The 13,573-nt window shown below is 34.3% G+C and overlaps 1 protein-coding gene across 1 annotated transcript; it reads right to left on the bottom strand.

The window, feature by feature from the left end:
* Positions 1-3,352: 3,352 nt before the first annotated feature.
* LOC142533938 (cytochrome P450 CYP749A22-like) lies at positions 3,353-5,955 on the bottom strand. The gene is made up of 5 exons (XM_075640870.1): positions 5,435-5,955; positions 5,130-5,353; positions 4,779-5,011; positions 4,302-4,680; positions 3,353-4,175 (listed from the first exon to the last, which is right to left on the bottom strand). Exons 1-5 carry the CDS (start codon positions 5,694-5,696, stop codon positions 3,741-3,743), a joined length of 1,533 nt encoding a protein of 510 aa, XP_075496985.1. The 5' UTR covers positions 5,697-5,955; the 3' UTR covers positions 3,353-3,740.
* Between the last annotated feature and the right edge of the window lie 7,618 nt (positions 5,956-13,573).

Here is a 13,573-nt window from a genome sequence, read left to right on the forward strand (position 1 = left end):
CTTACAACATTTACTTCTGGAAATGTTGTTGATCCAGTGGGTCGGGACTGATGATTTCTCATTAATAGCTCGTTGTTTTTTTCCGCCACAAGAAGACAGGCGATGAGTTCAGAATATCTCGCAAATCCACGTACTCTATATTGTTGCTGTAGAGTAATATTTGATGCATGAAACGTGAAAAATGTTTTTTCAAGCATTTCCGATTTCGTGACCTCATATCCACAAAATTTTAGCTGCGAGATTATTCGATACATCGCTGAATTATAATCGCTGACTTTCTTAAAATCTTGGAATCTTAACATATTCCATTCATCACGGACGGTCGGAAGTATAACTTCCCTTATATGTTCAAATCTTTCTTTCAATCTTTTCCACAAAGCCATGGGATCTTTTTCAATTAAATATTCACATTTCAATCCCTCGTCGAGATGTCGACGCAAAAATATAATGGCTTTTGCCTTTTCTTGTGATGTCGATATGCCATTTTCTTTTATTGTCTCACTTAGACCCAATGACTCAAGATGCATTTCTACATCGAGAGTCCATGGCATATAATTTTTCCCGTGATGTCGAGCGCAACAAATTCGAGCTTTGTCAAATTTGACATGGTGGTACTAAAAAAAATTACGATGCATTTTATTAGTTAATGAATATTGCAATACAAAGTAATGGATAAACAACAAGTACAAGCATTTGTAAAAATAAAGAAAACACATGAGGAGGATATTCTCCGATAAATAAAAGACTCGTGAGTATGATAACCAAAATAATTAAAAATAACCTTGAGAAAGCCATATTCTTTTTTCTTCGAAAATTTAGTGAAGAATAATTTTTAGAGAAGAAGAGAAAGTTGGAGTGATTGAATGTGTTTATGAGATCATATTTATAGGGCAAAAACTAGTCGTTTTGTTACCGTTTATGACCGTTGGTGTATAAAAAAAATAAAGGTATGTATTTGTATAATTTTATGGTAATAATATGGTGTATATAATATTAGACATATTTAAATAATTATGTATATCATATCATATTATTATAATGATGTGTCATAAGATATTTTATTTAAATATCTTATAGGCTTTTATACTTGTCGTATCCCTTACCGGGAGTGTGGGATGTCGTCTTAACATTCTCCCAGGATTTATAACAAGTTTTTGAAAAATTTATTTTTATTATTAATAATAACATTATATTATATATTAAATATATACACAATAAATAAATAACAGTAAAATAAATATTATTACTTTTGTTACCTTTTTCTTCTGTTTGGAGCTTGGAAAAGGATGGAGGACTTTTAGAGCTTCGTGCTGATAACGTGTTGTGAAAAAGTAAAAATTTATGGTAAAAAGTAAAAATCTCAAACTCTCAAAATTTACCAAACTACACACTTTATAATATTTTTCTCTCTACTCAATTGTGATTTTCTTCACAAATGAGAGATCTATTTATAGGAAATCTTTACAAATAATCCAAAAATAAAATACATCATTACCTACATCATCACACACTAATTTTCAATATTTACAACTCTTATTTTCAACATTCAAATATTCAATACACACATTTTAAATATATTTTTCAACAAATTCCCTGGTTTTTTTGTTAATTGGATATGTATACCGTCGTAGACCAAATCTTACAATGATAGAAGCAAAAATTATATTTTTGGTAATATGTTGACTGTCTTAGTCCACTAATTTGTTGTTGTTGTTTTTTTTTTCATTTATTTTCTTTAGAGCTGTTGATGTTGCGCTAAAAAACAGCGAAGTGTCACCAAAAATTGATGTCAAAAGATATTACTAATATGTCTGATGTCACGTCATCATTTCGATAAAAATTAATTAAAAATGAAAAAATTGCAAATAATAGATTAAGATCGTGAAATGACAAGACTAAAAAATGCAATTTATGGGACTAAAGATTAATTTTTCCTTGATAAAAATTCGAATTTTGCCTCTCACTATTTATTACTGTGTGTGTGTGTGCGCGTATAAAGCTGTATTTAAGTCATTTCCTCGTCATTTTAAGCCAATGTTAATCCTTAGTCACGAGTCGCATGTGGGTTGGTCGTGGGGTCGGCGGCTTACAAATCTTTATCTCAAATCATTTTTTTATATGCATGTATTCTTACATATTTATTGAAGTAATAATGTTTGATCAGGACTCCGAGAGCATGTTTAACCGTCAGAAAGTGACAAGTAATTAAATGAATTTAATCTTTAATTATTCTGAATAATTGATTAATTTGTGTTTCATGATCAGCTACGGCATACGAGAAGTGGACTAATTAAAATATCCATAAAAAGTTTAAAAAATAAAATAAAAGTAATTATTGGATAGACATATGAATTATACAATAAAACTTTCAATTGTTTTGAGAAGAAATATTGAATATTGTCAGGTTCCGAGTTGAACTTCACAATCAAATGCCTCGAATCCGAACTCATCGGTTTCTTTGATCCTACCCACATGAGCAGTGCTTCAAACCATTGAAAAGTTAACACGTATCAACTTCATGCAATGAAAAGTTGATAGGTGTCAAAATTTGTCATATATCAACTCCTCGATAGCTTTTGGGACATTGCCCATATAGATGGAGTCGAACAAACCGATCTGAACTTTGTGAAATAGTTAAACTAAATTATTATGGGGATTAATCATGACTTTCGATCTACAAATTAATTATGCATCTCTCACACACTAATATCGATCAAGGTTATGACAATCATACTTGTAATTTTAGAATATGACCAGGTCCATGTTGTAGCTTGACTCATCTTTCCAACTTATTCCAACCTAGAGGTGGTTCCAACAATTTCAAAAAGTAGCTCCGGTGCATATAATATTTTGTTCAAGTAAGCTCCACATATTTCAGTAGAATTTTTTAGTTTCAGTCTCATACATAAGTTGGTCTGATTTGAGTTTTAGTCTTGTAATTTATCAATGTTAGTTTAAATCCAGTAACTTGAAATTTTTTTAGTCATTTTTCTGCTCAAAAGTCACTAATCTCATCGAATATTGTATATTTGAGACCAATGTTTTCCAACGTAGGTCATGTAACTGAATAAGCCTATATTACAAACATCAAAATAAATCTAAACAAAAAAATAATAATAAAGCAAAACGACACTCAAAATTTCAAAATGGGAGGAAAAAAGCTTGTTGTTTTATTTTATTTTTGTTTGGGTAGATTTTAATGTGTATAATATAGTTTTTATTTTGTTATATGAGTCGTGAAGGATAGTATGAATTTCAAATGAGCAATGGATAGATTTAGTGGTTTCGGACGACAAAAGAACGAAAAAACAAAAAAAATATAAGTTATTAGATGAAAATCAATATTGACAAGTTAAAATACTACAATCCATCAAATCAACTGGTATTAAAATTGCATTTTTCCCTAATTGAGTAGAATCTTGGCCGTATAGTACTTATCTCCAAGTATTCCTACTCAGGATCGTCTCTTACACTAATTTTTCACACCAGAAGCTCCAAGCCCATATTATTTCGTCAAGCCACGAGCGATCTAGATCCATGCATGCATGTTTGTGCAAAAAAGAAACTCCGATAGCAGCTAATCTGTATCCGTCCATATGTTTTACAAAACATGTAACACAAATTATTAAGGGAAGTGCAGTGATTGCTTATTTTAATTCAAATATGGGATCGTTCATTATTTATCAAGACAGCATCCCAGAGTACCGAAAGGAAAACTTGGTCATGCTTATGTTATTCAGTCATCGTTCCAATGGTTGCAAAACGATTGGCAAACCATGTTGAGGGCGAACTGTGACAAGGGGGATAGGAGAGTGAACATAACTCGGAGACAATGTGAACTTGAACTGTTGAAGGACCATAGAGAGTGCAATCTTCGCTTCATTGCTTGCAAAGTTCAATCCTACGCACGTTCTTGGGCCGAATCCGAACGGAAGGAATGCCATGGGGTTATTTCTTGTTGCCTTAGCCACCCCTTCTGCGAATCTCTCTGGTTTGAAAAGGTGAGCATCTTCTCCCCATATTTCTCGACTTCTATGGAGTTCTAGAGTGGGAATGATTATTTCCATGTGAGCCGGGAGCTCGTACTTTCCTAGCCTTACGTTGCTTTTTGCTCTTCGAGTAAGATTTGTCACTGGACTGTATAGCCTTAAGGTCTCGTTGATGATCATGTTTACCTAAATACATGAGAAAAAGAACCGAACAGGAACGAAAAAATGAAATGAATATACTCGGATTCTTGTTGTTAGCTTAATATTTCTCATAAAATTATAAGCACAGTTGAAAGGGAATAAGCTACTTACAATTTTTAATTTGGCTAGACTTTCGGATTTTGGATTTTCTTGGCCGAACACTTGAAACACCTCGTTTCTCGCCTTTTCTTGCCAATCTGTGTGAATCGCCAAGAAAAGAAACGTCCAAGAAAGCAAGCTGGTAGTTGTCTCATGTCCGGCAAGAAAGAATACCTTGCATTCATCAATGACATTATCAACAGAAATCCGATTTTTCTTGTCAGCAGCATGGTGAGCTGCAAGCAATGATCCCAGAAAGTCATTCCCAAAGTTTTGTTCTTGTCCTTTGAACACTTTATCCTCTCTTTTCCTCACGATTTCCACGATAGAATTGCGTAGAGATTTTTCGATTTTATCTGATTCGATATCATCTTTGGTCTTGAAACCTTTGCTGTGAACATCAAAAGAAAGTCTTAGTTCCTTGTTAAGTGATTTGAAATACATGCCTAATCAAGATTATTTTTCAAAAGAGTGAAAGACGGAGTTTACATGAAATCAGAAACTCGAACTTTGTCAACATTTTTGAATAAGAGAAACCCGAGCTTCGTCAACATAGCGAATATGTTTCGCCCTTCTAAGTAACTACTTCCAAAAGCTGTTCTTGCAATCACCTCAGAACTTAGAAGATCGAATTCGTGGTACACTTCTAGTTCTTTTCCTTCATAATTTTTCCAGTTTCCTATCATAGTTTCCACACTTGCAACCATTGCAGGAAACATTTCCTGCATCAGGGCGGAACCAAAGATTTCGATATGACTATAACATAAATATCAAAGAAAAATATCATAATGTTGCTAAATTTGATTCATTTATAAGTGATGTGCTCAATTAGTTAGTTACCTTCAAGTTTTCTGCGTAAAAAGCATGGTTGGCTATTTTTCGCAGTTTCGACCATTTCTCCCCTTCTGTCATAACAAGCCCATCCCCCACGAGCTTCTCTGCGACGCCATCGATTTTGACTTTCGGATACATACCTTCTTTATTAGACAATATTTCTTTAGCCAACTCCGGTTCACTGATCACCATAAGAGGTCGAGGACCGTTCCAAGTAAGAAAATTCTTTCCTATGACATATAGAAGCGAATAAATTAAACGATTTCATTCACGTCTCATAATAAAAGAAGCACGGAAATATTTCTCGTTACCATATATCTTCATCCAGGCATAGAAATTAGGATGGATTCGAGGGAATATGTCGTGCGACAATTCCATTGGACCCTTGGCTGCTTGCTGCTTCAAGAACATGGCCTCTTTAGTACTTCCATGAATTAATTTGTATGAAGGTCCGGTCATCCCCTGTCTCCTCATCGCCGATTGTATGCGAAAGGGTTTCCATATTACTTTGTAGATAAATCTTAACAAAATCAGTGCAATAATGAACAGAGGAATCGAGAAAAGAATGCCCATGACCTTGTGTTTGTACAGGGTTTTAGCCTTGTCTGTTGATGAATAAGCAAGAGAAAATAACTTCACTTATGTTTATAGGGATCATATACTATTAGGTTGTAAGATCGAAACAGCCTGGTTCTATGCAATGGTCGTCTGATATGTCGAGAAAAACCAGGGGAACACACAAGGCATGAAAATGAAAGGGATTTGGATGTTCTATTTATCAGGATGCAGCATGTTCATTATTTTTTTCAACTTCTTGTCCCACCTTTTGTTTGGAAGTTGTCCAAGGAAAAACAGCGAATATAGAATTGTTCTTAGCTGATAAGGCATGAAAATGAAAGTGAATTGGATGTTCTATATATCAAAAGGCAACATGTTCACCATTTATTTCAATTTCTTGTCCCACCTTTTGTTTGGAAGTTATCCATTGAAAAATTTTGGACATTGGATATTTGATTGTTGGATATAGTGTTGTCCATTTCAGACCAACACATGAAGGAGCCTGGCAAAATTTTGTCGCTTTATGCTGGTTAAAATGTGCGCAAAGGAATGAGAGAGATTATTTATCCGCAGGCTTGAGGTGCTAACTGCATGACATACAAAAAGTACACAAAGAAAAAGGACCAGATATCTTGTGAGACGGTATCACGAATTTTTGTCTATGAGACGGGTCAACCTTAGCTATATTCACAATAAAAAGTAATATTTTTAGCACAAAAAGTAATACTTTTTCATGGATGACCTAAATAAGAGGTCTGTCTCACAAAATACGACTCGTGAGACCATCTCACACAAGTTTTTGCCAAGAAAAAATTTGGGAAAATAATTGTTTTGGTGATTAACTTATCCAATTTTGGTTTTCGTCAATTAAAATTGTCTGATTCGATTTTTGTACACTAACATTTAATTTTCGATTATTTTAGTCAAATTGTTTACGTAAAATCCGACAAGTCGGCAATTTTATCATTTAGTATTTTATAGTGTCATGTTGGATTCAAATAACTGAAAATTAAAAGTTAGTGTACTAAAAACAAATTTTGAAAGAAAAAAAACCAAAAATTAAACAAGTGTGGAAAAAACAAACTATTTTCCTTGTATATTTCTGATAATGTGAAGAAACAAATTTAAGTAATTGTAAAATGGACTTTTATTGTATAAAATAAAAAAGAAAAATATGACTTGTGCTATGTTATTTATACGAATATTCCGCATCTTTAGGTGATCATCCACTCAAACCTTTCTATGACATATTTTTATAAAAAATTTCTTTTTAGATTTTAATTATTTATGTTATCAAATTTTAGATTTAGTCATTTTTTTTATTTTTTAAAATTTTATTCATTTTTCTACATAACTTTATTATGTCAGCGTCAGTAAACATTTCTACGAGAAAAATTAAAATTGCATTTCATTATAGATTCATCAGTATTATTCGAACAAACTCAAAGATATATTGTTGAAATTATGAAATATGAGATAATGATATTCAAAATAACAATCATCAAATCTTTACCAAATTAAATAAAAAAATATGCAATACATACATCAAATCAAATTGGCCATTGATTTAAAAAAATTTAAAATAAAAAATCGACAATCTAAGGGCATGTTTGGTAGGACGAAATGTGGTGAGGATGAAAGGAACATTCACAATCTTATTTCATTTTTTTGCTTGGTATAATTTTTGAAATTGAAATCACTCCGTAAGAATTATTTTTTTACAGATGCTCAAAATACTAAGAATATCAGAATATGATGTAAAATAGTAAATTCGTGTTTTGTCAGAATTAGGTGTTGTGCCAGATGTTACAACATCTCAGACAACATGCAGCGGAATATTATATTTTGCAACACAAATTCACTTTCAATAACTAAATGAACGAGATTAAATATGCACAAGTATAAATACTTGTGCGGTGCCTTATGGTGAAAATTAATCACTAGAAAATCAAACCGATTACAAAACCTAACACTAGTGATTATGACAAAAATCAATAAACCTTTCTAAAAACAACCAACAATATTAAAACATGAATAAGAAAGCAAAAAACGAGATCCCTAAAAACACGAGCAGCTAAACACGATCTTCAGCCAACATCGTTACGGATGTTGTCTGTAGATGTTGGCAACATTCAGGGCAACACGTAAACCAGCACTCTTCAAAACAGCAACGTCTTTGTAGAATTATTTGTCTCTGAAATCTCGACGTGCAAAAGTGCATGAGTTATGCATTCATGAAAACCTCCAAGCGAAGAGTGGAAAACAAAACGGACGACTCCTCTTCAAAACAGCAACGCCTTTGTAGGATGTATTTCTATGAGAACCATGACGTGCACAGTGCGTGTATATTGATTGAGAAGAGAGAAAAGGCCACCACGAAAATCTCCCACGAAAATCACCTCCACGAAAAACTATCTCCACGAAAATCTCTTCTACGAAAAATCTCTTTCACTAAAACTTTCTGAATTTTTCTTCATCTCTCTCTCTCTCCATTCTTTTTAATCTCCATCTCTCTTATTTATAATTTACTTCATCTCACCAGGAAATCTACAAAATAAAGAAATCAAGAGTTAAATCAATAATATCATATCTTCAAGATCTTTATCATAAATATAATATCTAGATAAGGCAAACCCAATATTCCACATAATCTTATCAAGAATGAAATTAAATTTAAGGAAGATATTATATCACAATAAAATCTTAACATAATTATCTAGAAAGGCAAAACCATAATTAAATATTATACTCAATCAAATCATCAAGGAATAGATAATATTAGGGAAATCAATTTAATATGGAAATTTTATTTCCCTTCAATCTCCCCCTTTTTGCCTTTTTGGACAAAATCAAATCAAACTCAATTTCTCAGTTGAACTCCAGCTAACTCCCCCTTAATATGATAATTTTTCTCCCCATGAATAAAGTCAAGTTGGTACGGGTGTTGGTCATTGTGTTGGCAACACCTGAGACAACACCTGCAAAAATCATCAACAGTTCATTAAAACAGAAACACATCAGGGAAGCAGAACCTTAACAAAGCAGAACATTAAAAACGAAATCAAGCAAAGGTATCAGATAGATGGTATCATTTGATTCTTTCAATTCACACTCCCTTGAGTTTGAGTCACGTCTTCTCCCCCTTTTTGTCCAGAATGGACATCACCTCCATAGCCAGACGATAGTCAGAAACTAAGTTCTCGCGGGAGACCAGATCAGCTTTGGCCCGTACTCACTTACCAAAATTACTGAGATAATTGCGTCCAAAATCATTTCAAAATAATTTCCAGAATTGGAACCCACGTCGATTTTAACACCACTGAACCATCAAAAATCACAAATATTGGATTTCTAGCAAAATCCGGATTTTCATCGAATTTTCTCTGTTGAAATACTCGTACCTCATGACACAACAATATTCACTAAGTTATGTTTATGCATGACTTATGGATGCCTAATAACAGAATGTAACAAGAATAAAAATATAAGAACAAATATGAAGTATGAGTACTGATGAAGTGTTGTTACAAATGTTGGCAACACCTTCTGACAACACGCACAATTAAAATTTTCCAATTTTTCTTCACACTTACTTATCAACTTTCTGAACATAGAAGTGATAGCTCCCACACTAGAGGAACAGTCTTCTTTGGACTCTTCTAGGTAGCTTTTTCCATTTTTTTCTATTTCTGTGATACTATTTAGAAGGGGTAGCTCCTACACTTAAAATCCAGCCTTCATTGGGCTACTTTAGGTAGCTTTTTCCATCTTTCCTTCTAATCACAGACCCAACAATATTTATATTTTAATCCCTCGGGTACTAGTCATATTGATTAGGGATAAGTGACCATTTTTGAAATCTTTGGTGACGAAACACATGTATAGGTGTGAAGTTTTTAGGATGAGACAAGAGATTTTACGTGCATCAGAAAAGTGTGCTACAAAGTTTCAACACAACATATGACAGTATGAATGCTATGTGGTATGCCTAAGTCCTAAGAATGCACATTCAGGTTAGGTGTTGTCCGAGATGTTGTGACATCTGAGACAACATCTATGTATGATCAGGAAGAACACATGCTGAGAGATTTCCTAAGGTTGAAAAACCTCTCAAAATCTAATGCTTTTGTGAATATGTCAGCCAGTTGTTTATTTGTACCAACAAATTCAATTCGAATCAATCCTTTTTCTACTAAATCTCGAATAAAATGATGTCTAATGTCAATGTGTTTAGTTCGAGAGTGTTGTACTGGATTTTTTGAAATATTGATTGCACTAGAATTATCACAGTACACAGTTAATGTTTCACTCTTAAGTCCATAGTCTTCTATCATTTGGTTCATCCATAAAAATTGAGAACAACAACTCCCAGCTGCCACATATTCAGATTCAGCAGTTGAGAGTGACACACAATTTTGTTTCCTACTATGCCAAGAGATTAAATTATTGCCAAGGTAAAAGCAACCTCCAGATGTACTCTTCCTATCATCTAAATCACCAGCCCAATCAGCATCTGAAAAGCCTACTAAATTCGAGTTGGTTTCTTGAGTGTACCATAGCCCTAATTCAATCGTGCCTGCTATGTAGCGAAGAATACGCTTCACAGCTTTCAAATGAGAGATCTTAGGGTTAGATTGATATCTAGCACATAAGCATACACTAAACATGATGTCAGGACGACTGGCTGTCAAATAAAGGAGGCTACCTATGATGCTGCGATATAGGGTGTTGTCAACATTTTCGGCAACATCATCTTTGCACAATTTTTCACTCGAGCCTATAGGGGTTTTCATGTGTTTGGTGTTTTCATTTGCAAATTTCTTGATCAAATTCTTAGCATATTTGCTTTGACACAAAAAGATCCCATTATACATTTGTTTAATTTGAAAGCCAAGAAAGAAACTTAATTCACCAACCATGCTCATTTCAAAAGTAGATGACATGCACTCAACGAAATCATCAGCATGCTTTTGGGATGAAGAACCAAAGATTATATCATCAACATAGACTTGACAGATAAGAATTTCACCTTTGAACTTTTGAATAAAAAGAGTTTTGTCTACCTCACCTCGTTTGAAGCCAATTTCAAGAAGATATTCTGCTAATCTGTCATACCATGCACGTGGTGCTTGCTTCAAACTGTAGAGAGCCTTTTTCAACTTGTATACGTGATCAAGATTATGTGGATCTTCAAATCCTTTAGGCTGTCTAACATATACTTCTTCACAAAAAATCCCATTCAAAAATGCACTTTTAACATTCATTTGAAACAATTTGATTTTCATAAAGCATGCAATCGCTAGCAAAAGTCGGATAGACTCAATGCGGGCAACAGGTGCAAAGGTCTCATCAAAATCAACCCCTTCAACCTGTGTGTACCCTTGAACAACCAACCTTGCTTTATTTCGAATGATGTTCCCTGACTCATCAGTTTTATTTTTAAAAATCCACTTTGTTCCAATTATATTGCCATGGTCAGGAGATGGAACTAAAGTCCAAATATCATTTCAAACAAACTCCTCAAGTTCATCATTCATAGCATTTATCCAAAACTCATCTTTTAAAGCTTCGTCAACATTTTTTGGTTCAAATTGAGATACAAAGCACGAAAATCTTACCTGTGAGTACATGGTACTCATACACACTAGTCCAACCATTCTTCTATAATCAACTTTTTCTTTCTTTCTGGTTTGGACATCTTCACGCATTCCTCCAATGATTTGAGATGATGGATGGTTTTTTTGGATTTTGCTTGGAATACATGGTCCATCATCTGCTGCCTCATTATCGCTGTGAGCATCTTCTTGTGGGTCGGTGACTTCAGTATCACGTGTTGTGCCAGATGTTGCAACATCTGGGACAACATCTGTATTTTCCAGTGAGGTTTGAGTTTCCAGAAGGTCTTCAACGTCATCTTCAGCAGTTTTCTTCTTGAGATCTGCATAATCATAAAAAACAACATTAATAGATTCCATAATAGTCCTGGTTCTTAAGTTAAATATTCGATAAGCACGACTATTAGTGGCATATCCCAAGAACAAACACTTATCACTCTTTGAATCGAACTTAGCAAGTTGATCCCTGTCATTCAAAGTGTAACACACACAGCCAAAAACATGAAAATATTTAAGGTTGGGCTTCTTTCCCATGATAATTTCATAAGAAGTCATGGTTGATCCACTTCTTAAATACACTCTATTTGAAATGTGACACGCCGTGTTAAGTGCCACCGCCCAAAAACGTTTTGCTATGTTTTTTTAAGATAGCATTACTCTTGTCATTTCTTGCAAAGTATTGTTCTTGCGTTCAGCAATGCCATTTTGTTGTAGAGTTTTTGGTGCTGAAAATTCGTGTGAGATACCTTTCCTGTCACAGAAGGATGAGAAAGAAACGTTTTCAAATTCTTTACCGTGATCAGTTCTGATCTTTCTTACCTTCAGGTCATGGAAGTTGGTGATTCTTGTAATCAAATTTTTGAATACATCAAAAGTATCTGATTTCTCTCTAATAAAGCAGACCCATGAAAAGCGTGAGAAATCATCAACACACACAAAAGAATATTTCTTACCTCCGAGGCTTTCCACTTCCATAGGACCCATAAGGTCCATGTGAAGTAACTCCATACAGCGTGTTGTCTCAGATGTTGGCAACACTGGATGCGACACGCGAGTCTGTTTACCTTTTTGACAATCTCCGCACACATATGATACACCAGAAGAGAGATTAGGCATACCTCTAACTGCATCGTACTTACTCAGGTTCTTTAAGGTTTTGAAGTTTGCATGGCCAAGTTTTTTGATGCCAAAGGTCAAGTTCGGTGATTTGCACATGTTTGCATGAATGTTCTTCACCTATTTGGTAGCAATTGTCTGAGGACCTTGTACCTGTCATAATGCACATGTTAGCTTCATCAAAAACTTCACAATTATGTTTATCAAACTTAACAAGCAAATTATCATCACACAATTGGCTTATGCTTATAAGATTTGAATTTAATCCTTCAACATGAAGCACATTGTGGAGCTTTGGCAGTCCTTCAACATTCAAAGTACCATTTCCAACAATTTTTCCTTTAGCTCCCCCCCCATAGGTTACTCTACCACCTTTTTGATCAACAAAATCAATGAGATATTCTCGTAATCCTGTCATATGGCGAGAGCTTTCCACTATCAAAGTACCAATGACATGCAGTGTTAGTTTTTAAAGAGGTATAGACAACATTACAGTGAGTTTTTACCTTTGGTACCCAAATTTGTCTTACTGTAGGTCGATGGTTTGAGGTGTTGCGGGAAATGTTGGACAACATTCGGGGCAACATCCAGCTCAACTTTCGATTCAAGCAGTCATCCTTGAGTTTAAAACAGTAGGGCCTGATATGTCCAGGTTTAAAACAGTAGTGACATACATACATGCGTTTTTTTTTCTTTGGAGCGAGTGCAACAGGTTGTCTTTTTGGTGGAGAACTTTTGATTGAGGGTATGGGTTGTGGCTTTATGGATGCATCAGCTTTCCCTTTCACAAAGACTGTTGATTTGGAACATTCACCGATTTCAAACACACTGTCTTTGAAGCCTAAGCCTTTTTTGTCATCTCTTCCCATCAAAAGTATGGAATCAAGCTTGGATGTGCTTGAATTAAACTTGGATAAAGTCTCAGTTGCTGTTCGAAGCTCATCCTTGGCCTTGCCAAGTTCTAAGTCCTTTTTGCTCAAAATTACTTCAAGTTTGGCAACTACGGCTTTTAGATCAATGTTCTCCTTCATGAGACTTGAGTGAAACTTGTTTCTTTTGGTCCAATCTTCAAACAACTCTTCATAAAGCTGTTGCACACTCTCAAGTGTGATTCCTTCCTCATCATCTTCTGATTCATCATCTCCACTCAAATTTTCAGAA

Source organism: Primulina tabacum, chromosome 18 (assembly GCF_025594145.1).
Source record: "Primulina tabacum isolate GXHZ01 chromosome 18, ASM2559414v2, whole genome shotgun sequence".
NCBI lineage: Eukaryota > Viridiplantae > Streptophyta > Magnoliopsida > Lamiales > Gesneriaceae > Primulina > Primulina tabacum.